The sequence below is a fragment of the Oxyura jamaicensis genome, chromosome 7, assembly GCF_011077185.1.
Source record: "Oxyura jamaicensis isolate SHBP4307 breed ruddy duck chromosome 7, BPBGC_Ojam_1.0, whole genome shotgun sequence".
Classification (NCBI taxonomy): Eukaryota; Metazoa; Chordata; class Aves; order Anseriformes; family Anatidae; genus Oxyura; species Oxyura jamaicensis.
In genome coordinates, this window is record NC_048899.1 from 613,892 (window position 1) to 641,118 (window position 27,227).

A 27,227-nucleotide genomic window follows, 5' to 3' on the forward strand; every position below is an offset into this window, starting at 1 on the left:
GGCCGCTGAAGCGCCCCTCGCTTCTCTCCCCTAGGTCCGTGCTCCTTCTACTGCGACCTGCCAGCGGGAGCTGCGTCTCCGAGCATGGAGCGGAGGAGTGAGAGCCCCTGCCTGCGGGACAGCCCCGACAGAGGCAGCGGCAGCCCCGATGTCAAGGGCCCCCCCCCCCGGGAAGGTGGCCAGGCTGGAGCAGAACGGCAGCCCCATGGGCACCCGCGGGAGGCCCAACGGCGCCGTCAGCAAGCCCGTGGGAGGTAACCGTGCGGCCGCGCTCCCGGCCCGGCGTGCGGCGGTTTGCGGGAGGCTCGCCGCCGGGTGCCGGCAGGTCCCCGCCCGGCCGCCGAGCACGGCGAGGGGCAGCCCGGGCCCGTCCCACGGGGCAGCCCCGCGGAGAGCCGGGCCCGGCGCTCGGCGCCCCCTTAGAGGAGCCCGCGGCGCGCAGCGAGGGCATCACCGCTGCCTTAGCGCCCGCAGCCCGGCCGCGCCGGCGGCCGCAGCCGGAGGGAGGTCGGGGACACGGCTCCCGCAGCGGGGTCCCCGCGCAGCGAGCAGGGGAGCGGCAGCGTTCGCGGTCCCGGGTTTCTTTCGGCCGTTAATCGCGCTTCGCAGCAGTTCTCTCGTTGGAAGAGGGGACGGGGCAGAGCACGTGGGAAGTTCAGCTCTTTCAGCAGAATTCTTGAGCATTAGTTTTGCAGCAGTCCCGCACTCTCTATGACGCTTTAACTTTTTTACCCTCCCTTTGCCATCAAGTCGCTGGTGGATTTTGTTCTTAAAGCGTGATTAGAGCAAGTTCAAGGAACGCACGTGGTTGCTTTTCTTTCTTTTCTCCCAAGCGGCTAGACTTCCCGGGAACTTCTCCTAAACACTCGTTTTTTTCCAGCCGAACTCTGGTGCTGTTTTATTTAATGCAGTGTACCCTCATGTTAGGAAACGTTTCTATAAAACTCTTGAAATTAGACCGATGTTACGAGGAAAATAGCACAGGGCAGGCCACGAGTAACTTTACCCTTTTTTAAAAACCTTCTGTCTGTATTTGTATTTACAAACGTGCGGAGAGGTAATACACAAATGTAGTTGTTTATACACAAAGAGTTTGTGTAAATGACATTTCAAGTGATACTTTGATATGGTCGTCACATGACTCTCTATTACGCGAGGTTTATTTAGCGATTTTCCATTAGATGCTTGTTTTAGACCTCTTTGGCTCAACAGGCTTCCTAATTGCCGAAGTTTGCTAAGGGGCTGCAGATTTTATTTTCTTTTATTTTAGAAAAGTAGGATTCATTTGTGTACCTAATGAAGGGTAAGAGACCTCACGAGTTTTTTATGTTTCTTGGTCACTATATGTCTGTTTTTAAACCTCTTAACTGTTTTCTTCTAATGTACAGAAAAAGAAGAAACAGCTTTGTAAGGAAAGTCTTCTAGCACTAACCCACTTACAAATTGATGGAAAAATAATTTATTGAATAACTGTAAAAATCAACGAGTTAATAATTTAAAAAGTGCTAAAGTAGTAATATATGTAGTTTTAGATGCCTTTTGAGAGACCGAGGAATTATAGCTGCTTGATTTTAAAGGGAATGTTAGAGCTAAATCTTTTTGTTCAGGGGATTTATTGAAATACGCTTTAAAGGATTGTTTTTATATGTTTTGGAATATATATGTTGCTTGCTAATAGCCGCTGTGTTAGCCAAGAGAAATTCACAAGGTTTTATGATTATATTGGTGGTTCAGATTGAATCTGGCCTGTTAGGTTCTAGAAGATTTCTTACACTTATGACAAAGACTTATTTCTGAAAGCAAAATTTAAGAGCTTACGTTTTCATTCATCACTCTTTGGCTCATTTATAAGGTTGGTGTAGACTAGAGTGTAAAAGTGTGGGGACATAGGAAATGCAAGAGTACATATTTTTTTTCCTAGATGGTGTTTTTTAAACAGTCTGAATCTCTTTAAGCTATTCATAATAAAGTTTATACATTACTCCTTATTGATACTGAAAGAAAGAAGAAAATTATTCTTGCCTGAATACTTACGTAGGTTCTGTAATACTCAATACTAAATTAGTTAAGGCAGATTTTTTTTTTTTAATAAGTTAATGGTGCTGTTTAAAATTGATTTCATTTTTTTTTTTTTTTTTTTTACCCTCTTGGAAATGCTCTCAGGATAAATTGACATAGCTGATTTCCAGATACTTTTCCTTTGCGCTTTTTGAAGTTTGATCTTTAAGAACCTGTGTGACCAAGTGATCTTTTTCTGAATGCAGATCACAGTGTACTGGGTATTTCTGGATGTCTGCATATTTGCAGTGAATGCCACGGCATTAGTAATTTTTTCTGTTGAATTGTGAAAAGCAGCTGTAGACATTTGCAGAAAGACTTACTTTTAATATACTGGCAAATTACTGTAGAACTTCAACTACATATTAATAAAAGCCCTTTTAGTGCTGTTCCTGATATTTGATAAAAAGGAAACTATTGAAAGATGTAGTGCAATGACATCTAAGGCTTTAGTCATCATTTTTTCAGATTATTCTTACCTTTCAAGCTCAAGAATAAGTGCTAATATTAATTGAATGTGAATTGGATTGAGGAAAAAAATGAAATACTTTATTGACACTGGAGACCATTTTAGTTAGGATTTTGTTTTATTTTTTTTTATTATGAAATGTGTATCTGAAGATTTGAAAACAGACAGATGCTAACATTTCTTTTTTATTTTTCCATCTCATTTTGGGCCTTAGATATGTAAATTCTGAAATTCCTTCTTCCTTGTCGAGTGTCTTTCTGGCATAATACTGTGTTTCTTTGCACAAAATCCCTGAGCATAGAAAAATAAGCTCTCAGCTAACTGGTGCTATGATGGGATTGATGACCTTTGGTAACAAGTTTTGTAGTTACAGTGACTGCTACAATTATTTTTACAGGGACTTCCTGAGAAATAGAGAAATATTATACTGCTGTAGATGTTTGTAGCTGTTTTTCTAGATCTTTGAGTGAAAAAGGGTGTAAGAATAAGGTTTTTTAGCACAGGCAGAAAATCAGTTGTTCTCATGAGAAATTTTGTTTTTGGGGCCCTTTTTTTTTTTTTTTTTTTTTTTTTTTGTTCTTAAACTGAATGTACTTAATGCAAAGGGCCATTACAGCAGCTATAATAAACTAGTGAAGGTCACAAAAAAGATAAATGGGCTCTTAAATATTGTAGTTTAATAGGGGATTTAAAAGTTTAGGTGCTGTTTACAATGTTGTTAGTGTAAGTCCAATGTGTCAGAGTCCAATTCTGGTTAGCCATGACTAACCCAGTGCTTTCTAAAATGTTTCAGCAGTTACCAACCAGTCTGTTTTAAAAGTTGTATGTATTAAAGCACAAGTGCTCAGATGTTCCAGAGAGGCAGGTTTTTTTTTCCCTGGGGGGGGGGAAAAGAGGGTAATATCACTTTAAAAAACATATGAAGCCTGGGAGAGAGTTTAGAGCAAGCAAGAGCACCATGGTGTTGACAGCTTTATGTCCCTGTTGGGTAACATTCACTTACTAGAATTGGCGTCTCCTCTCAGTTAGTAATTCACTCCATAAGGATTTTTTTTTTTTTTTTTTTTAAAAAAAAGGATGATTAATGGCTAGGAAACTTATATTTGCAAAATTGTTGACTGCAATTCATGAACCTGTTTGTGTGCGAGTGTACGTGTATACGTATTCATTTGTTAGGAAGAGCATAGAATATAAGCATTCAAAGCCTCTGAATGCAACATAATATGCCAGCGTAGAGACAGAGTTTTTCTGAGGTTCAGTTTGCTGGAATAAAGTGTAGAACTGACATACAGCCAAGGAACACATTCGGATTTCGGGCAGGAAATTATTGAAAAAAAATTGCTGGTTAGATTAGTTTCATGCAGTCTGATAGTAATACATTCTTATTCATTTATCTGTTAAAATATGTGATTTACTTTACAAAATATTAATGGAAGAGAAAACTTCCAGACAATTCAAACCAAACTGTAATTGGGACGTTAATCTGTAGCTGCGGTTCCTGTGCTTGTCACAGTCAGAGGCATCGGAAGTGTGGATGCAGCAACTCTTCGGAGCGCTGCTGCTAATTGCGGTGAGCCTCTTCAATATCTGATGTATCAGAGCCTTGATTGCTTAGGTGGAGTGAGAAATCTGGTATCTCTGGGGCAACAAAAACGTTGACCAAGGATAAAGAGTTTGTCAAAATTATTTCTAACTATTTCTGCGAAAATGTCGTAGGGTTTTTGCTACCTCTTGTGCCTTTTACAAGGATTTAATGTACTTCAGTGGAGAGAAAAATCTACTTGTGTGCAGCTGGAAGAGTACAGCTTGATCAAATCTGCTTCTCTGTTCTAACCGGTTAGGTGGCATTAAGCTCCGAATGGGATCCGGAAAGGAGTAAGGGAGCATATTCCAGTTGTCCTTACAAATTGAGCAAATCGAAAGGTTAAGATTTCGGCAGTCTTCCTACCTAGATGAAGAGTATATTCTTGCTGCCTGGAAGAAGTCCGCAGCCATTTGAAAAAACTGAACGTATGGAGGTACAGAGGCACAGAAGCCGTGAATCCCTGTTAGTGTGGGAACCAGCAGTGCGTGAACATGTTTTATGTTTTAGCTGTTGTAGCATAGTTGGAAAATGTTGTCCTTTGTTTCGGTATAATTCAGGAGGAATTATGAGGAAATGTAATAATTTTACGCGTTTCTGACGTGTAATGAGGAAGAGACTTTTACTTTAACGTGAACCTTAAGAAAAGCAAGACGGGGATTTCTTTTCCATGACCAGTGCTTAAAAATGACTTTCTGGTCTTTTTGCTGATTCTCCCCTCCCCCTTTTCCAATCAGATTATGTCACATAAATAGAACAATCACTCCTGGAGGGTCATGTAGTGTATCATCTGTATTTTTGCTGAGGTAGAAAAATAGCCTTTCTTTATGTGTTTTCGGTAGTTGGCCTGTTATTAAAATAAAGACACAGTTGGTTAAAATATATGTACAATTGAGCATACACATTAAACAGAATATAGGGTATCCACCCATTCAGTGACCTAGGCATAATTTGATGTTTAGAGTAATTTTGGAACTCTAAGTTGCATCTGCAGAAAACCACTGACAATTTTGAATTCAAGATTTAAGATTAGCTGTAGCAAGATTTTATTTTTTCCTGCAACAGTTCCTAAGTATTTAGAGTATCTCCCCACTTCCTCCCCACCCCAGACACAGGCGGGTTAGTTAGCTAGATGCTATTGTTCTCATCATGAGCCAAAGGAAAGAAAAAGAAAGCAACATCTTTGAAAAATTCAATTTGAATTCTTGCCCCCCCCCCCCCCCCCCTTTTTATAAAGTGGGTCCTACCTTTTCTTAGTGTCACTGGGATAGTCAGAGTAGATTTATGATCAGTTATTTATAGGACACATATTTGAAAACTCCTGCTAGGGTGATTCAGTGATTGCCCAGGATTCTCTTTATGCCTGAAGAAGATGGCAAAATAATATTAAAAACGACCAAGATGCCAGTGAGGAAACATACTTTTGAGAAATTAGTTAGCAAAATCTTTCTCATTCCAAATTTAGATGAAGGATTTGGACATTGAAGGAAGAAAAAAGTATTAAACTTTTATTGTTAAGAATAAACACTTGAAGGTGAGGTGTAAAGATTCATTTCCTTTCCTAAATGATTAATTTTGGAGAGCATTTATATTCTGTTTAAATTATTTTACGGTGCAAAATATTTTGTCTAGATTTAAAAATAGAAGGTAGCTGGTGTAGCGTAATTTTAATCTAGTTGTCATTTTAACAGACTATTGTCACCCTTACAGTTTCTGTTTTGTAGCACAGGCTTTCAGATGATACCTTAAAATAACTTAAAAAGTATTTGAGTTTAATGCTCTTTGTTAGGATGCTAGTCTGAATATTTATTTTTGCAGTTGATTTCCATTATTACTGTTTTCCTTGAAGCTGTCTGACATGGAAAGGAAAAGGGACACAAAAGTGGTTTTGTCACTGGCGGTGACACGGGAGATGGTAAAGCAGCATGGCATCTATGGTGGTATAGGCTGCGGACAGCTTTACTGCAGCAATGTGCCTGTATTTGCCAAACAGCCGTGTGACCTGTTTAGGAAAATTCTTTTTGTGTGTGTGATCGAGCAGTCCCCAACCTGCTTTTAAATCCTATTTTTAAACTTCTCAAAATAACTGAAAATCTCTAAAACTTAAGATGTTTTTGAATCCCAAATTGCAAAGCATAGGTAAGCTAGGCCTTTAATTATTGTCCCTCATCATAATTTAGCTAAATTAGTAAGTACTGCTGTGTTCTGGATTAAAGGCACAGTTTTCCAAGGTATGAAGTATTCCTGACTCCCTTTGAATTTATACGGTTGGGGTTTGTTCAAGATAACCTGTGACTGATGCAGGCTCTCAGTAACTACCAGCCAAGCATCATCTCCTTTTGAAGCACACAGCAGTTTTCTAACCAGCCCAGTGTGTTGAATGATGAATCGATGCCCTGTCTACCTCTGGAAAAATTGTCCTGGAGTAATTGGTTCCTACTGTATCGAATGTGCTGGGTCATGTGCATTGATCCACATGATGACTTGTGTCACCAACACAGATTTAAGAAACAGTCACAACAGCCAAAGGCAGCTGAGTAGTTGATAGCTTCTGAGGAACATTTCCTAGCCTCTAGCCATACTAAAAAAAATTGTCCCCCACCAAGCATAGTACTTGTTGCAGAATGCTCAGCAGCGATATACCTGCTCTTGGCTTACATACAAATGAGTTTAAGTTGATTAGTGGTACAAAACACAGAATATACACTTTGCCATTTAATTCAGGAAGAATTGTTAGCTCATCTAGCTGAGGGTCTTGTGGCCATTCACAAAGTGTTAACTGCTTTAGTGTGCAATGTATTTTCTGCTAGCAAGTGATGTTGTCGATACTGTTGCAGTTCTACAGTTACGGTGTTTTTTTTTTTTGTTTTTTTTTTTTTTTTTTTTTTCTTCGCTTTTTACAAAAGCATGTATTGCAGCTGTTATGTGTACTTTGTCTCCCGTCTCCATTTGAATTGATCCAAGTTTTAGTGTAGGAAGAATATGGCATGTAGTATTGCCAATTTTATTTCCTTTAGTTTAGATATATTTTTTTTCTTTAATGTAAACTAGTACTTTAAGTTTGTTTTTGACCTGTGCAAGCTCTGCTGGTATCCCTTAAAGATTTACAAATATGCCAAAGTGTCAGCATTTATCTTTTAGCAATATATTTATATTTAAGGCTGCTGACATTGTAAAGCCCTTACAAACAATGCTTGAACAGTTTTTGTTTTGTTTTGTTTTTTGAAACGTGATATTCTCTGATTTTTAAAGATGTTAACACCGATGTTGCTAATATCAAGGGTTTATTTAAAACCCTCCAGGAATCTTTTCTGCTTGGGATAAGACTTCCCAAATTATTTACATGGTTGCTTAAAAGACTGAGTGGGAGCCCTGCATTGCTGGTATCATAGTCTGAATGCCAGGACAGAGATTGCATGTCTGAGTCCAAGATATGTTTTGTATTTCCTGTCAAATGCTAAGTGATCATTGGTGTTACATGCAGAGATGTTAGGAAAAAGGAAATAGGACTGCCATCATTTGTAGAAGCTGTATGAAGGAAACAAAGAATTTGAAAAAAAAAAAAAAAAAAAAAAAAGAGAAACAGGTAGCTCTAGATAAATGCTTAAGGATATGACTTGTTTTCTAAATAGAAAATTACCTGCCTAATAGTTTAAACCTTGTCAGTCATTTTGCTTTACCTGATGTCCTTGTATCAGATGGGCATGCAATATTAAACAGTCTCAGTACAACTATACATTGTTAGTAGCAGTGCCAGCAAGGTAAAAAGGCTCAGAAAAAAAGCTTAATAAAAATAACCTGTCAGACTGTTTTGTATGAAGCCGAGGCATCTCGTGAGATAACCATACACCCACCGCATTTTCACAGTGCAGTAGAAATGTCTCCCACTGATATATGCTCCCTTCTTATTTATTCCCCAAAGACACTCAGAGAGATGAAAAGACACTGACAGTAAACCTTTTCAAAAGTACTAAATCTGGCAATAAATGTCTGAGGGGAGTGTTTTGTGTATCAGAACCTTGACTTGTATCACTGCATAAAGCCACAAGGTTACCTTCTTTCTTCTGTCTCCCTTTTTAAGATGATCTGTTTCTATTTGTATTACGTTGAGGTGCAACAAGATGAGTCGGCCTTTGTTTATTTATGACGGGCACTTCATCCTCTAGAAGTTGCTGACTTTGTCTACATTTGTACTGAAACTTCAGATAAGTGAGGAAACTTAAATATAACTATTTACCATCTTAGTAATCTAAACACACAGTGTTTTGTCATAAATTTAGCTGACAGGCATATATTGGAAACGAAGCATGTCATTTTCAAAACTATAACCAGACTGTTTTTCCAAAGTAATACAAATTCATATTTTGAGCATATTTTGGTTTATATGCATTCCTATTATTTATATATTAAAATTAGATGTGCACAATTTCCAGTCTTATTATTTTGAATGGTTATTAAGAAATGTAGTTATAAATTATGAGTTATACAATACTTAGGAATAAAAGGTGATTTTCATAATGTCTTTTCCCAACTTACAAATAACTTTTTTTTTTTTTTTTTTTTTGCCATAATACAAACATGCTAGCAGAGCAACATGATAGATGGCTCTTTAAGTATCGTAGTAAAAGAAAATGACTTGTATTCTGAGGCTGTGGATAGTTTATGTTGTTTTGGACCCATTTCACAAGCAGTGATCGAAAACAGATTACAATAACAATTATACAGTCAGAAGATGCAATATCCATTTCTGCTTTAATTGAGTGAAAGAATAATAAAAACATCATTAAGAAAAATGAGGTGGACCTGTCATACACTCTACCAATTTTTAGACTTGGAGAAAATGCAGAGTAACAGAAGTATGGGCTTTTTTTTTTTTTTTTTTCCATTTTTTTTTAACTTGAGTTTGTTGCTCAGGCTCTGGATGGTAGACTTCACACAGGCTGCTGTGAGCAAGTATGCAGTAAGTAGGTATATTGCTTGACAGTAAAACATTATCTGGGTGCCTGGGTTTGGCTTAATAATGAATGTAATGTTTCTGTTATTGGTTCGAGCCTTCCTGATTATATTAGTACGATCACAGTGTCATACTGACCTGCGAAATAGAAGAGTTCAGAGAATGCCATGGACAGGTGGAAAGTAGTAAAAATAATAATAAAAAAATCCTCCTTCAAAATAAAGTGCTGTGCTACTTCACAGGGGAAAAAAATGCTCTGATTTCTTCCAATTTTTTGCCTCTCCAAATCTGTGGACATGGATACCAGTAGAAGTACTAAATCTCTTAGACTATTGCTAGCTGGGACACACTCCTGGATGACCCTTTAGCTGTCTCCCAAACTCTGTCTTTCATTGCAACCCTACAGATGGAAAGGCCCTGTGCCAAGCGGCATGCGTAAGCCATGTTGCCCTTGAAATAAGACCTCATTGTAGGTGAAGGTCCAAGACTTAGGGAACCTTCCTCTACATTTTCTCCAAAGCTGAGTCCCAGAGTTGCAAGCAGAAGTGTCCTTTCTGCTGTACATATGTGGAAAGAGATCCTCGCTGCAGCAGCCTTGGCTCTAGTCAGGTGCCATGCAGCTTCATAAATCAACATTTGGAGTGGCATCCGGAAATGAACTGGGAGCCAGTTCAGTCTTTGGAGAGCAGATGTAATCTGCTCTCTTTGGCTGACACCTCCGAGCAAGCACATGCCTTTGCACTAGCAGGAGTATCTGATTCTCCAGTGCAGCTCAGTGTACTCAGTGCCGTAGCAATTCAGCGTGCTGAGACCCAAAAGCATGGATTGCTGGCTCTTAACCAGTGAATCCACACGTAGTAGGTTGGCCTGACTGGGTCCTTTGCACTTTCTCCCCAAAATGTAGCATACTGGCTAAACAGAGTAAGCGTGCTGTGTGTCCTTGAGCAAGGGAACGTACCTATTGATTCGTGTTCCTTGACCTCATGACTTGATTGACAAAGATGTGGTATTTATTAAAAACTGGGAGATTGATGTGAACTTTTAGCTGTTATCTGTTCCAAGAGGATAATGTTTTAAATGGAAAGTTGTCAAATGTGTGATCTCTTCTTTGTGAAAACGTGGAATGCTTCCCCCACAGCATCTTAGCTCTTTAAAAAAGGAGGAATTTGGGAATGCCACTCAAAAAATGTTCTCTCTCTGGGGGCATGGAGGATAAAGTTGTAAGTAAAGTCCAAGCCCCAGATGCCTGTCATTGCTCCGTGATGTGTTAGGTTGTAGGTGCAGGCTGGCTGGAGACATGCTGCACGTGGAGTGGAGGACATTAGCTGCTCCCTGGAGGAGGGAATGACAGAGCATCTCCTGTGCTTTCTTGGCTGGGGGATCTCTCCCCCATTCATTTGCCCTCTGAAGATCTGACAAAGACTTCTGTTGTCCCCTTATGCCAGGAAACCACCGTCTAGGAATGATGCTGCCATTGTAGTAGCTGAACCCTTGCTGAAAGCATAGTGGGATGAAGGGCTTCATCAGTACCATTGAATTTGGTGGCAGTTATTCTGAGATAGGGTCTAATGTGGTTTGTCCTGCCTTAGATTTTCTTCTAAGTTTTGCCCATAAACAGTTCTGCCCTGTTAACATTGTAGCTTAGACATGAGGTTTTCTAATGCTGCCAGTGTCTAAAAGACATGATGCTTTCCCTCATCTCTATCCCTATATCTTTAGATACCAGAATCTTTCAGGCAATGATTACAGATCCACTCAGCTTTTCATACAGCTGAAGCCTGCAATGGGTCTTGAAGATAGGGATGTAGCTGCAGTAGTTATTTTAGACTCCTGATAAGCTACTTAGCTAGTAACATGAAGGAGGATGATATAGTTTCTTCTCTTTTGTGCCAGCGGGTGTTTCACAGAGGATTAGAAGTGAAGGAGAATAGAGGTTGCTGGTGGGTCCCAATGGAGATCCCAAAGCAGGCCTGAGCGTGCTACGCAGCTCTTCTCCAGAAATAAAACCTCAAACCAACTACAAAAGCTTTTCTATTACATTTCAGGGGACTTATTCTAGTACCAGGAGACTAGTTAATAGAACCTTCATTAAAATGCTTCTGCTGGAAGATTTTTTTTTGCTTTAAAAATTACATAATATGGTGGCATCTGCTAGCACCACCAAAGTTAAAGGCTTATTAGTTGTTCCAGTTTTCAGCGTTTAAAAATGTTGGTCATTAAAATTAATTCTGGGTGGAACTTGGCATAGAAAGTCTTAGCCCCTTAGGCAATTTTGTTTCGTAGTTGAGAGAAAAACAACAGAAAGCAGTCCCCCAAACCAAAAAACCCTCCGGAACCCTAAACTTGTTTTTAAGTTACAGAAACCAAAACCTGAAACTTATAGGAAATTAATGGCTTAAGATGATTTAAAGAAATATGCTAGTTTAATTTGAAAGAGTTTTCTTCACTGGTTTTGAGTGAAATTAGTATATTTTCCATTAGTTCATATTATAAAGTACTGCTGCAGGGTATTTTTTCTTCTTTTAAACTGGGAGACACATTGAAAGAACTGAGCTGTTTTATTTAGGGAAAATGTAGCTATAGTGTCTTCATGGTTGCCTTTCGCTGTGAATTGGACAGCCTGTGTACAGATCCCAATGGGCACATGGGGCTGGTATGGGCACAAGCGTTTCTGCATGTCTGGGGGGGTTGGCAGGGAAATGGTACTTTCAGCTAGAATCACGGCGACAGTTGTTTGTGCCTTCTTCTGTCTTGGGCTCCTGTAAAACTGTATTTTGAGGTCTGGGCTGTTGCTCTCTCTTGTCACTTGAGGTGCCTTTGTTCTTCTGTTTAATTGCCTCTGCCTCCTGACTGCCTGCACACGGCTTTGCCTGGACTAACCAGGTGGCAGCAGGGAGGCCGTGCTCAAAACTCAAGCGTCCGCTCTCTTCCTTGCCCTTTAGACCGAAGCGGTGTGACAGATCTGGAGCTGAGGCTTAGTTAGGGTAACTAGTTTAGCAAAGGCGGTTAGTCACCAGGAGCAACTGAGCTACTGTCACTAACAAAAGGCCTCTTCTCCCTTGAGTGCCACTTCTGTCCCAGGCACACAGCAGGAGGGGCTGCACTAGAGGTAAATATTCCGTATCCCTCTTTATTTCTCATTTCTTGTTAGTCTAAACACATGCTCTTAATACTGCTTTTCTTTTATATCGTTTTTTGAGAAACTCGAGTATTATCGAATCAAGTTATGAGTTTCATAATATGTTTCTGTGGTGGAATAGTGGCCTGGAATATTTTGTGTTAAAACAGTAAAGCTGTTATTTCAGCTAGGAGAAGGATTCTTTGGCTAGTTAAGCTGTCAGAAGCAGGGGACATCTGCAGAGATGTTAGTGACTTTATAAAATTTCCTGAGAGCTGGGATAGTTGTGACGGTTGGGAGACTGAAGCCACAGAAAAGACTGGAAGCTAAAGAAGGATGTAAATAATATCCTTGCATTCACCATTGGCTAAAATATAATATGTAGAAATGCATTTCCTGCCTACAAATCTATTTAATATTTAAAGCCAGAAAAAATAACGGGAAGAGGAGAAAGATATTGTCCTCAGTTTATTTCCTCTGGCCCTCCTAAGAAGAAAACTTCTACAATGTAATGTTATTTAACATGATTTTTTATTTGTTTGTTTCTTTGACAAACATTGTATTAAAATCATCTGTGGACTGAGCTCTTCTTTACCGAATTGTGTCCTGGAACAAATTATTTGCAACAGGCTTATAAACCATTGAGGAGTAGGAGTTTAACAGCATCACATTACTGGTTGTGTACAAAATCAGATAGCTCATGTTTTGTCTAGAACACATTGGAGAGCAGAGGATTAGCAGAAAGTAAGGTTCTTGTTTCTATAACAAAACTTTTTATTGTAATGAGGTGCTTGGTACTTTTTTTTTTTTTTGGTATAGGATTGTACAATTGTGAAGATGCTGGTGCAGTCTCTGATATTTGACATACAGATTTCCCACTGGTCTCCTGTTGTACATACAGCTTTCTTCACATGTTTCCAAGTGGTTAGTGACAAACAACTGCAAAGTAATTCCTCCAGTCCCCAGTAAAAAAAAATTACAGTGGAAGAATGCCCAGCTTCATAATGAAACTGTTGTAAGTTGGTGCCTGATATGTAAAATAGTGAAACACAGTCCATTTACCCAAACCACACATTTATTGTAAGTAAGTTAAGTGCCAACAGCTTATATTCTGTCCAATTTAATTACATTTAAATTTTATGGAGTAGCTTGAAAGTAAACCCTAATGGACATGACTAACCCTTGCTGAAACATGTGAGCTCTGTCTCATCTACCTCTTCGCTGAACTGCACAGGCACAGGCTGAACCCAGGATCTGCTTCAAGCCTGATCCTTCCTGAGTGTGAATAGTCAGACGTGTGTCAGTGTGGGAATGGTATGGTTCTGCCTACTCTGCCTGACACTGTGTATCCTGTATCTGCAGGCCCAAATTGGACTCCATGGGATTTTCTGGGTAAGATCTCGCATTACCACTAGCTCTGAGCTGTGCTGTGATTTAAATAAAAGTGGTGTTGACTTCAGAATGACAAAACTATTTTTTTTGAATACATGTTGATTTCCTTCCTCTTGGAAAAAAAATGGAATGCAGTTGATCTTTTTTCATTATAAATTTTTCTTTTCTCATTATACATGGCTAGGTGAGTCTTGAATAGATAACTCCTGAGTACTGACATACACACTAGATTTTCATCTCTGTAAGCTGCAAATCCTGAAGTGACTGCAATTTTGAAGAATTGCACCAGGAAGCTTCACTCTTTTTTTTTTTTTTCCTTTTTTTTTTTTTTTTTCTTGGTGTTGGTGGTCAGTTTTTCAGAATAGAAGCTCTGGATTTATATTGTAGTAAGATACGATATGAACATCTTTCTTTGATCAGGTGTTTCTGAACAACCCAGAGCAGTCAAAATTAATTGCTTTTGCCTTTTCGGTTAGAGGTGCAGGATGTGAGGAGGAGAACGGGCAAACCTCTCCATACCAGGTGGATGCTGATCTCTCTCTTTAAAAAGCTTTCTCAATTTATGTTCATTTTTCCAATTCATTTAAAAGAAAGGGAAAGAGAGTTAAATACCAATCAGTATATTTAAAGTCAGCTCTATTGTGGTGCAAACAGAAATAAATAAACGGATTGCTTTCCTGCCACTGCCTTTGCAGAGTGAAGTGCTCTCTCCTGAAGAAAAAACAGAAGCAGATTAGGTTCGGGGACTGTTTGTAGTTTGATTGTTTCCTGTGGTTATTCTTAGTTGTGTAAGCATGTTTTATTGTTAAACGTATGGAATCTTTATCCAGATAATTTCCTCAAGATGACCCACGCTTCGCTAACAGCTGCAGAGTCTGTGTCGCAGGGCAAGGCTCTAATACTTGCAAGTCCAGCTGAGATTGCTAGTAACTCAGTATTTCAAAGGCATTCAGCATTGATTCTCATTGCAGATCAAGTACAAACTTTAGATGGATTGGACAGTCAGAGATGGGAAACAATGTGCTTTTAGCAGGTAGATTAATAGATGAATTTTTTAGTCATCTTAGTGTCCTTTATGGTTTTGATTACTTTTTTTTTTTATTATTATTTTTTCCACTGGATATGGAGGTGTGCGTGCAAATAAACATTTATGGATATTGCTTGCTTTTTCCTTATTTATTTATTTATTTTTTCCTATTGAAAAGACTAGCTTTGAGAATGACCCACGCTACAGTATCTGCTAGGGAAAATGTTTTCTGCATGCAGTAATGAAGAGTTTTCAGTAGTTTATGAATTTTTCAAACAAATGTCCTGGTTTCTAAACTCCCAACAATAGAAATTTGCTTTGTCTTTGAGAGAGATTGCACTGTGTGTATGTCTGTGTTTTGTTAAAAAGAAAAAAAAACAAACAACAACAACAAAACCACAACAACAATAACAACAACAACAAAAAACCCAAAGCACGACAGCAACAACAAAAACTTTATTTTCCATTTTCTTCATTTGATAAAAATCTCTCCACTCTAGAATGATTTCCTTTGGGTTTGACACCACTATTTGATCTCAGTTTTTAATAATTTTGGTGGGTTTCACTCCCAGAAGAAAACATGCTTGTGCTACAAAGTATTCCCACTAGAAATCTGGGAAGTCTTAAAACCTCATGTTACTCAGTGCTAAGAACTGGCTTCTTTATTAATTCCCTGCTAGACAACCCCTGTACAGTAAATCTTTCCATAACATCATGCTGTTGAAATTAATCAAGCTGATGTTTGGAAATTGTTCAAATTAGATTAAATTAAATAACACCTAGACGGTGCTCAAAACTTGGGCTGATGAAAACCGATTTTAATCTAAAAAGACACAAATTTTATTGGTGCCTATTCTCATTGGTTGATCCTCATATTATACTTATTAAGATGAGCAAGCACTGCTTCTGATTTAATGGGCAGGAGAGGTGGATGGCTGCAATCGTTTAACCTCCTCCACAGCTTTCCGTAGCCTCTTCTTTTTTGGTTTAGGTGCCAAGTGTGGGGTTATTGTGTGGTACTGGGTGATGTATAGAAGTTGAGCACTAGTAACGTCACATTTATTACTTGCTCTGAAGAGTGCACTGGACAAAGTATCATTTGAAAATGAGCAAAATTGCTAGTGCAGTACTTCTTAAATATCTGCCCTGTTTTGTCTTTCTAGTTGGCTATTGGAAATTAACAGCTTCTGCTTGTAAATCTTGTAGCCAAAAATGTTTTCCAGGGGGCTGCTTGTCTTCAGTTTGATAATACTTATAATGGACTGCAAGCTTTTTTTAAATTAATGTTTTACGCAGCAGATTGTCAGACTTCTCACTTTTTGAACAAAGTACCTGTTTCCTTTTTCCTTCATTTTTAAGAATGAGTTGCTCCCCAGTAAAATAAAACTATAGAGTGAAACCAGCAAGGAGGAGAAAATGTGCATTTGGGCACAGGTCTCTTTGGTACATATTTAATTTCTTCTTGATTTATCTGCCACTTAGAAGAGTCTCAGAAAAAAAAAAAAAAAGGCAACTAAGTTTGCAAAGCCTTCTCTGTACATTGTGTGTTTTTGATGAAAGCAATAGCAGAGCTTAGCTTCCATCTCTGATCTGTTTTAAAAATATGTGTTATACAGAGGTACCAGTCACCACTCTGTTCAGTTCTTCTGGGAATACTTTGTCCCTGCTCTCCTCCATGGAATACAGGGAATTCTTGCAGTGTATAGATGTTCTTATAAAAGCCTTTACATGGATCTTGTTTTATGTTCCCCTAACTTTTAACATAGATGCTATCTGTATGTGGTCAAAGCACTGTCAGAAGCACTGAAAAGATGTTTATAAGCCAGCTAAATGAATTAACATCAAGGAGAAAACGTCTTTTGGATAATTTATGATCATTATTAATGTTTTGTTTTCATTTCAGCATAGTGTTCCTCCTTTAACGAAACAAAATGTTTCATTTTTAGCCCTCAGATTACCCCTTGTTTTCTCCATGTGTGAAAATCAGTGCCGTATGTCATCCACCATGAGTTATACCGCATTATTCACTGAAGCATCTCTCTAGAGCTGGAAGAGCAAATGCACAGAAGTTCTGCGCCTTTTTTTGTCTGTATGCATGGGAGAGGGAGGATGACTAGCTCTGGCTGATCAGGCATCAGGGAAAAGAGCTGAGGGGTTTCAGGATTTATGAGTAAATTTCCTTTTCTTATTGCGTGCAAGATTTCATTCTGTATGCTTAGTCTTCTTGCTCTCTATTGCTGTAAATTGTTCAGCTGGGATGCTGATGAGCACTGACTAACTTGCATACCTTTTCTGTAAGGGCCCTGTGGAGGTACAATAGATGCATCTAGGAGCAGGACATTATGCATATTGGTGTGTAAAGAGATCGTTGGTTTTGGCTGCAGGTGTTTTTTCTTCTGATTGTAATGTACTGGAAGTATGTTAATTTATATCCAGATAACATCGGGAAACAGAGAAGTTGAAGGTAATGAATACATCAGCGATGTTATAGCCAACTCTCCGCTTTACAAAATAGAGGGAAAAGAAGAGAGAACTTTGGATTGAGATTTATTTGGAAGAAGTTGGATTACTATCATTTTTTAGTAAAGGAGTGGTATTAAGACTGCATATGTTACAGTGAGAGGCATCAGAATGTGTTAGCAGTGGCAGATGTGGTAACCTGCCCTTTGCTCTCTGTTTTTAAGGTACTCATAACAGCTTATCGTCAGTTATACTGGGTCACTGAGCTCAGAGATGTTTTTGCAAAAGCTGTTTCTGTAGCAGGGTTCCTGCAAGCATGGGCAGCAGGAGGGGGCCTTTTAGAAAATCACCATGGGCAAGGCTTCTGTGGGTCTGTCGTGGCATCCCTCCTGTGGTACTGTGGACAGTGTCAGTTCTAGCATTTGAGGTCCTGTTTGTATCAAGACAGTAAACAATGGGCATAATTTGTGCGGAGAATAGGTACAACCTCTGTGTTGAGAAGGTGGGAAGACTGTTTTGTGATAAGGAAAGCATGCAGCAGGAGCATAAAAGATCCCGTGGCATCCCTCTCATTAGTTTGCATTCACCCATGTATGCTGTCTTGCCAAAATGCAATTTACACAACCGATATCACAGCCGTAGCATTTGGCCAATTACCCTACTCTTTTTGTTGAGACATTAATAGCCCCATCAGAAGTGCTGTGACAGACTGTATGTTCGGCAGGAGGGCAAATTTGTCACTTGCAGAGGTTAAGTTTCATTTGAAATAGCTAAATCATTTATGGACAAACAGAATTCAGTTTTTAACCTTTGAAAGGAATAACAATTTTGTCATTGACTTCAGTGAGAACAGGATCAGCCTTGCACTCTTTTCAGGAAAGCACCCAGAGATTTTTTTTCACCTTATGTTCTTGAGTGAGCGTGTTAAGATTTGGCTGCTTGAACTTGCAAAATGCATCAGTATAGCCCAGAATCAAGCAGTAAAGAGGGAGCAGCATCAATACGATGCTGTAATCTACTTACCCGTTACTAAAGGATGTAACAGAGAACTAAAACCCATGAACTGGATATCCAGGCTTCTAGTTACTGCTGCTGGTGTGCAGTTCAAATCTCAGACTGGGAGCTACTCCGTGGCAGCTAGGGCAGCAAATGATCAACATATATCTAAAATACATTTTAAGTATATCTAGTCTCTGCAAATTCAAGACAGGAGGATTCAAGTCCCTTAGCAGGTGCTACAGGTATGTCTGTTTCAGGGCAGAACAACTCTTTTGAAGGGGTATTTAACTGTTGGCTTGTAGATACTAAAACTGCTAATAGTAGATCTTGAAGATATTTAACTGACTTTGTACAGATGGAGATAGGAAATGTGACTTTCTCCTCACTTTCCCTTAAAGAAGTGCCCAGTCCAGGAATACAGTGATTTGTATCTAGCCTTCTGTAAATACTTTCATAATAATTATTTTCATAGTTATTAGCTACTAGAAATGGTTCTATTTCTTTATGAAGAATGGGAGCAATGCATAAACTTTCTGGCAGTACTGTGAGCCTTAGATAGCATGTTTTGAAACTGCTTTAAGCTGAGATTTATCTTTACCCCAGTATTTTGTAGCTTATGTAGGGACTAACATTGTATCAAATTAATGAATTTCTGTTACTGGAGATAATGCCACACCCTACCTGCCCTATAGAGAGTGATGGAAATGGATATTCCAGCTCAATAGGTTTGTTGTGCATTCCTTCCATGCATCTTCCCTCCATGAATGCACTTAGAGTACTGTAAGGCCATCTCCTGCAGATTGGCTTGTTTCTGTACTGTCTGTAGCACTGGATCCCTTTAAGTTCATGCTTCACAATTTATTGCCATAGGTGCCTTCATCCCGTAACTGCAAAAGTAAGTTTACAACAAAACAGAACAAAATTGAATCCAGACCACCCCTTGAGTTTTCCACTTCTGTGGTTCCTCCTCATCCTTAATCCTCTTTCTAAGAGAGCTTTTCTCAGTCTCTTTGTACATGCAGTGGGAGAATAGCCAATGGCCTCTTTGGGTCTGCCAGGCCATCAGCTACCAACACCAGAACATTATCCTTTTCAGCAAAATCTATGCAAGGGTGTTTTCTTTGTACAATGAAATGGGTGGCCATGCTCTGGAAAAGTGCGAATAAACTAACCCATCCTAGAAGTGCTATGGTACTATATGGTACTAACCTCTGTTGATATCTTCGTGACATTCACTGTATCATGGAGAAGCAGGAGAGCAGTGTTTGTGTGTCAGGTTTTTATATGTGTGAGTGTGGAGAAGCCCTGACCTGCAAGAATAAGATAGTGACGGAACTCTAGAAAACTTCTGCTATGTTGAAAAGGGCTTATTAGGAAATCTTGTTTGTCCTCATACTGACTGTGATTCTGTTCCTGAATTGTATTCTCTGGAGCTTTTAGTGTGGTTTTTAAATGAGTCAAGTGATGAGACTCCAGTATTTCCCTTGGAAAGAAAACAAAAGCTATCCCACGGGGAAGAAATGCAGATATCCACTTAAGATGAGCCTTCTAGGAGGGGTTTTAATTTAAAGCTTTAATCAGAGATGTATGACACATTTCTTGTTACTCTCTTAATAACTTATTTTTTTCCATCTAGGTTTGATGATTCCAGTCTTTTGTGTGGTGGAGCAGTCGGACACCTCTCTTGAATACGATAATCGAGAAGAGCATGCTGAGTTCGTTCTGGTTCGCAAAGATGTGCTCTTTAGCCAGCTGGTGGAGACAGCGCTCCTGGCTCTGGGGTATTCCCACAGCTCTGCAGCTCAGGCACAAGGTATTCAATAAAGTTCTTTTCCCCTTCTTTGTACTGGCAGAAGAGAGCACCTGAGGTTGTTCAATGCAAGGAGAAAAGAAGAAAATTGGTGGCAAATCTTGAAATTGTTTTAGTAAATTGTACTGGTTGCTTAATCTTAAACTAGGTGTACAACAACCCCTACCTTGTTAGTCTGCCTGGAAAGCATTAGCTGGATCTTGCTGAAGTGTGAAATATGGTGATAATGATCAGTCAGCATATTTATGACACATTTGTTCTGTACCTTGAGCCAGGTTGCTGCTACGAGGAAATCAGCACAGAAGAGCTGGGTAGACCCTCTAGGTGTACAGCTAGGTGGCATCTGGCATTTCTCTTTGTATCAGGGCCACTTTAAAAAGTGTATTATAATCTTTCATTTTTTAAAATGATATAATTTATATAATGCTGTTATGTGTAGTGATGTATTTATGGCCAATAGCTGTAGTGTTAAATGTGCAGACTAATTTCTCTATTTCTACTTACCTACTATACTGCTGCAAAGTCCTTTGCAAAGCCCTACAGTCCCTTTCATTTAGAGAAGATTCTCCAGAAGTGGTGAAATCTTAAAATAAAGCTTTCCTCCCATTTTATACCCAAAATATCAGCATGGAAAAAACAAATGTAAAACCCTAATCTTGAGGGAAATAGGCATGAGGTGGTAGGGTAGGAGAAATCTTTCCAAAACGAACATTGCATTTCAAGAGACTTTCTTATCCTAAACAGATTATTTAATTGCTTTTTCTTTTTGATGAGAAGCCTGTAACTTTCAGTTTCGTCTACATGTCATCAATAGAACCTGTGTGTGTTTATAGTAGTTTAATAGTAGCTTTGCCTGGGGATAAGGATTTTAACTGTTGATTTTAGTCATTTTGTATAGCTAGTCATTTTCTATAGCTATGAGTGTGCGAACAGAGTGAGCAGTGATTGTGTCAAATCCAGGAGTTCCAGGCAGTGGTTAATGGTGCAGCACTCCTTGTACAAACTTCTTTCCAAGCAGGGTGATAATGATTCATTTCCTCTGTCAGCCTTTCTGCTCTGTGAGAGAGGCTCAGGATCTGCTTGCAGGCAGAGCTCATGCACAGCTCCAACGTGCTAATTTGCACAATACAGTACTAAACACTATATGAGTAGGTAGTTTCATTTTTTAATAGGAAACAATGTCATTTTAGGGCCATTTTCTTTTTAAAATATTTTTGAATGTAAAAGGTCATCGTTTCCCACTGTTTCCATCCTGGTGAGCCAGCTTCCTGTTTGACAGCACTATCCATCTCAGTTAACACAGTTGCTCAACATGTTGTGAGCTAACATGTGGAACACACTGCGTTCGGTGGCCAAGATTTGTATCTTGGCATTTACAAAGGGGAGTGGGCTTTGGAAGAAACTTGCTCCAGGAAGGCACGCCACTCAGTGCAGTGATCCACACTGGCTGAGCGTCTCACTTGGGGAACCTTGCTTTTGCAGCATCTTTCTGTTGTGAGAACACCAAGGAGTAGAGACAGATTGACTCACAAAGGGAATTAGTCACTGTGCAGGGAGGAAAGGACCGCTGCGTTTTTAAACTACACGCTTTGACAGTCATCAGGCTCAGATACTAATCTGTCACTTGGTGTGTTTCTCAAATAACTCATCTAGAAAATAAAAGTTGAATCTCTAATTGAAACAATTAGTCTAAAAGACAATGCCATTTTTGTCTTTAAGGAAGCAATTACCTTCCACTAGAAAACATCAGATGGTATAATATTTAGAAAGGACAGAAAGTACCTCAGAGGTCTGTCAGCTACCAAATCTCTTACTTGGTCAGCTTATTTACATTCACACTGAAGGACTAGTTCTCCAAAGTCTATTATACATCCTGGGCAAATACTGTAGGGCATGCTGGTTATAACATCCGAAGATGGTGTGCAGCATGTTTTGTAATAGCTTATTCCTGTGCTAGCTGTTTGCAGGCTGAGATGAGGGCCAGGCAGAGACAGAGTCCTAATAGGTCTCTGAGATTGTTTAGTTTCATGTGAAAATTTATAGAATATTGGGCTATAATCTGTCAACCAGTGTTGACTGAAGCATGCTGCCGAATCGTTGATAAAAGGAGTTATTTGGGAACACAATTTTCTGATATTAAAAAGAGGGAAAAATATAAAGCTATTTGCTCTGTTCATTCTGGTTATAGGAAGAGTCTGCTTCTGTTCTAGTGCTTGGGATTGATTTCATTTAGCAATATACATTGATAAACAGCCACTTAGTTCTTCTCTATGCTTTGTGATCAGCTGAATTACAGGATCTGCATGAGAAGCTGAAGATCCTCAGGTGCATTTCTCAAGATGGTAAAGCTTTGAGCAGCACACAGTGCAGAGTATTGGCATGAGTAGGTGTCCTCGTGTCCTCTAGGGACAAAGTAAATGTGAGCTTGTCAAACATTTTTGTTTTGTAAAGGCTGTTTAAGCAGCAATGTAGTGTGTAATAGTTGCCACCTTTTGAGTTAGAAAAATGTGTAATTTTTTCCTTCCTCTTGCTTTGGCTGACTGTCAGAAAGGAGTACCAATGTTTACTTCATCTCATGGGAAACTTCTTGAGTTTGCATGCTCCCTTTAGTACAGGGTCTCCAGCCTCAGATAAGAGCTACCTGTAGGGGGAAAACAGAATTGTGGCAGCAAGAGAACTGCTATGCAATTTCACATCACCTTTGCTGCAGTTCAGCATGGCACTTGCACAGACCTGCCGAGTTTCAAGCAAGTGGTGTGTGACTTGTGTATAGGACCCCATCTCACACTCACCAGCTGTACAGCAGAGTCTGGGTGCCAGAAAGAAAATGTGGCATGGGGGGGGGGGGGGGGGGGCTGAATGGGGCCATGTGCCCCAGGGGTTCTGCTCTGTGGCTGCCTGCCTGTACAGCAGCCTAAAGCTGCAAAGCTCCCCAGGGAGGCTGAGCATTCTATCTGCACCCCGCACACACAGCTGGCACCTGGCCTGGATCACTTACTGGCTCATGGTCACTTGGCTTATTGTGGTTAATAGCCTGTTCTGGTCGTTAGGTAAATTTGGGGGGTCTTGAAACAAATATGTAGTGGGAAATGTACGTGAAGGTGGCCTCATACCTTGGTGGAAGAAGCTCTTTATTTCCATACAATTTGGGCAGGACACATCTGTTACACAAACAGCTGGTTGCAAACATTTTTTGTTGATGGTGGCAAGTGCAGAGACTTTTCCAGCCAGCACTGCCCTCATGAAACTTCTCTTTTCTGACAGGAGCTGTGAAAAGTCTTCTGGAACAGAATGGGAATTCGTTAACAGCTTGGCATTGGGGTGTGAAAGTTGGTGGTGTGAATGGCAACAAAGGTTTAATAAACATTTTATGTATTTTTCTTCCATCACTTGAGTCTACACCTGACACTAGGGAACCAACTACATGTGCCTTCTGGAGAGGAAAAGAGTCATGCTTTAAAAGGGCACCTGGCACCTGTTTAGTGTGTAATTTAATAAAATTTACGTGCCTTTTATTTATTTATTTATTTTGTGGGCAGGGTACTCTAAATGGGCTGTGCAAGAGGGGACAAATAGGAGGGACCGAGTACTGTAACCAAAGTAATATGAAAGTAGCTGCACTGGAGTACTTTGTGTGCAGTCCTGCCGCTTTGGGACCTGCTTTGAAAGCTGACTCCCTTCCTGGTTTGGGGTGGAGGAAGAGCAGTGCTAGTCTGACATGTTTGGCAAATTCTATCAATTTCTTAGAATCCATATGAAAAAGAAAATAGTGGGATTTCTTGTGGATGTATGTGTGTGTGTATATATATATTTTTTTTTTTTCACTGGTTCCTTGCTAGCTGTTGTAAGCATACACAGAACTGGTGTATGTTTTCTACAAAGCCTCACAAAGGTGAATGGGTCATCAAAACAGGCTTTGCCTTCTCCAAGGTGCCTCTGCTGGACAGGGAAGTGGGGAGTGCCTTCCCTGATTGCTATTTGTGGGCTTGTGTGTTTGCGGGTAGCTTTAGCTGGGCACTGGTGAGACAGTTGCCTGAGATGCACATCTTGAATGCACTGCTGTGTGGTGTTACTGGCTGGGATCTGCTTCTCAGGAGCTAAGCACTTTGACAAGGACCTGGCTGAGCAGGGGCTGGGAAGAGAGGCTACCACAAGGAGAGGGGTGTACAAAAAAGTAAAATCGTGCTGGGATGCCAAGTGGAGCAGAAGGATGGGTGAGAAAACAGCTGAGGGACGTTAACACAGAGCAAGAGAAATATTAGATCTTTCCCATCTCTGTCACCACAGAGGTTGCCAACCCCTGCTTCTTAAGCAATGTATCACCATGAGCAGAACTGCTGCAAGAGGCAATGCCTTGCATTAATGCCTCAGAGGCCTCTCTTCATGCTGCCCCCTTTCTTCTAGTGCTGCACACTGCCTGAAAAGGGAGAAGCCTGGGAACTGTACAGAGCCATGCAGAGTGGCAGTAGCTGGACACGTAGGAGGGTGATGCTATGTGGGGGTCATGACTTGGTGAGCTGAGGTCAGGCAGCATCAGCCCTACCAGCCCTGCACAGCCAAGTAGGAAAGAGTAGAATTTGGTTGATGCTGGGTAGTGCCTGGCCAGAGTAGCTGATGGGGTACCTCGGCCCTGATGTTGTGCCCCCCAGAGTTGTGTCTTAGGACCAACTAACCTTCTCCTGCTGCCCCACCTCTGAGGCTTTGTTGCTTGCAGCTATGGGAAGTTTTAAAACAGACTTGGCTAGAAGAGTTTGGTGCTGCTTCTGCAGCATGCTCTGCTCTGGAATGTGAACATGAGCACTCCTTCCAGTGTGCTGCAGCAAGAGAGAAATGAGAGGAAACCTGGGGTCAGATTTCTCCCTGTAAATAATGTGCAATACATTACAAGGATGCTGTTATTCAGGGTCTTCTGACTCCTTAGCCAAGTGTCCAGTGTCATTTGTATGTCTGAGCCATGGCTCCCTGTCCATGGGACCAAACGCCTTCTAGTCAATATTATAATGGCTTTAATTAGTAGAAGAAACACTGATGACGTGATGACTTAAATAACAAGGGAATGTGATGATCAACAAACTAAATGTTGGGTCATTTCCTAGCTCTATCACCATTTACTTCAGCTTTTTGTTTTTCATTTGTATAGAGATAGCATACTGGTCTCACCTAACAGCTGTCAGTCATGTAGACTTTATATATTTCTCTCCACTCAGACTTTTTTGCTGCAGAATATGATCACCCTTCTAAACCAATGAAAACAACCCAGCTCACTTCAGAGCTCTTTTCACCAGAACGGTCTTACTCCATCTTTAATTAACAGCTCCTTACCTTTAGTAATCCCCTCTTGCTGACCTTGCTTCTATTTGGGACACTTATGGGTAAGCTCTTCTTTCTCCTTTCCAGCTTTGCTGGTGAAATTGTGAAAGGCCCAAATCAAATCATTTAAGAGTAGTAAGTGTGGGGGGTACAATTCTAATGTATGTCTTGCAGTAAACTCAGACATTAAATTTAATGACAACTTTGTCTGGGATTGCTAAACAGACTGGATTTCTTACAGCGATACTCAGCCATCTATATCAAAGCGCTCCTTGTAAAAGCAGCTCCTTGAACTGTACATTGCTAGATTTGTATCCTTTGTCTTTCTCCCTGATGTTTAAAGAAAGTGGACTAAGTACTGCTCAAATATTTATTTCCCTCCCTGTATACAGACATTTACCAGCAAATCACAGTTTTGTCTACCCTACAAAACTTGATGACAAATACGAGTGAAACTCAATTGTGAAACTCAATTACAGGAACATGGAGAGAAAGTCAGAATTTAATGAGAATGCTGAAAATCTCTTTTTGCTTTGTTTTTCAATAGGTGTTTCAATGCATAATGGACACAGGGTTTGAAAGACACTTGTTAAAGTTTCAGCAACTCGTGCCATTTCAGTTACAGCCCAAGAGTTCTATCTAAACATTGCTTGGAACTCTTAAGAAATCTTCAGTAATATATTAAAGAAGAGAGAGAGGCTGAGGCTGCATATATATTTAAGGTTTACTAAAACTAAGGTGATTTTTTTGTGGAGAAGTTGACCTACAAAGAAATGTTGGGATGTCATATTCAAATATATAACACACAGTACATTTCTCCTTTTACTTTTATATATAAAAATAGGTATTATATTTGTAATTTATATCTACAATATGAATACATGTATAACATACATATAATTTACATACATAAAATAACACACATATATATGTAAACAGAAGTTCAAAATCCAGTAATAGCTCACCTTCCAGGTTGTCACCTTTGTTCCCCATCCATAGTGCTATTTTAAGTATCTTAATTATCCCAACATTGTGAACTACAGTGAATACTTCACTTTTTGATAAGCTCATGATGAAAGTCCTTAACTTTCAAGTAGTGGTGGAGAAGTGTGTCTCTTTCCTTTTCCTCCCCACCACCAGCCCAGTGCTGATGTGTGTAAAAGTTGCTAGGCGGTATTGGCTTTCTGATCCCAATATGTTATTTACAGGATTCTTGTGATGGAACAAAACCTTCTACAAATAATAATCTATTTTTCTAGATGGCAAACATCTGTGTAGTATAAGTAAATGGGTAATTTATTGGTGTTTGAACAGCTTAAAGGAGAGTAACCAAACGTAGCCTTGAACAGCTCAGCACTTCTGACGGCTGCTTTCTGTCTCATTTGTGGTTTGTGACTGAGCAAAACACAGCTCGTAATCAGGAGGAGGCAGGGATGAAAAGAGGAGAGTGGAGGGGACAGAGAAGGCTTGGGCTGTCGCAAGAAAACACCCTATCTTCATTCGTTTCCTGCCTGCCTGAGACTTCTCGTGCCTGTGAGGAGAGAGCTAGTCCCAGCGCTTTGAAATGCAGTGTGTCTTGGTGACAGCTTCAGGCTCTGATGAGCTTGTGGCAGCCAAGTGCGTGTCATTTGGTTGCTCCGTGCTCCTAACTGATAAGCCTCAGACTGTGTTACAGATAGATATCATTAAGCATTTTGTTCCTCTCTCTCCCTTTGTTTCTGAGAAATATCGCTACAGCTGTAACAGTAAATCCGTGCTTCTGTTTTATGAGTGCTGTAGTCTGTAGTACTTCCCATTCGCTGTGTGCTGCAGGCTGTGTGCAAAAGTAACTGGGCAGGACAGGAGTTTCTTCAAGTGTCATGCTCTTCAAGGACATATTTTCCTGCGTTCTGGTAGTTTTATAAGCCAGTGAAAAAATGTTGGGGATATTGAGCCATAGGCTTCCTTTTTTATTTTATTTTTATTTTATTTTTATTTTATTTTACTTTATTTTATTTTATTTTATTTTATTTTATTTTATTTTATTTTATTTTATTTTATTTTATTTT

The 27,227-nt window shown here is 39.8% G+C and overlaps 1 protein-coding gene across 1 annotated transcript in view; it reads left to right on the plus strand.

Annotated features, from left to right (window-relative positions):
• The first annotated feature begins 69 nt into the window (after nt 1-69).
• Nucleotides 70-27,227, plus strand: part of SATB2 (SATB homeobox 2) — a 129,526-nt gene continuing 102,368 nt past the window's right edge. The window contains 3 exon segments of the mRNA XM_035331936.1: nt 70-159; nt 161-254; nt 19,696-19,872. Coding sequence (XP_035187827.1) covers nt 85-159; nt 161-254; nt 19,696-19,872 — 346 coding nt within the window. The 5' untranslated portion in view covers nt 70-84.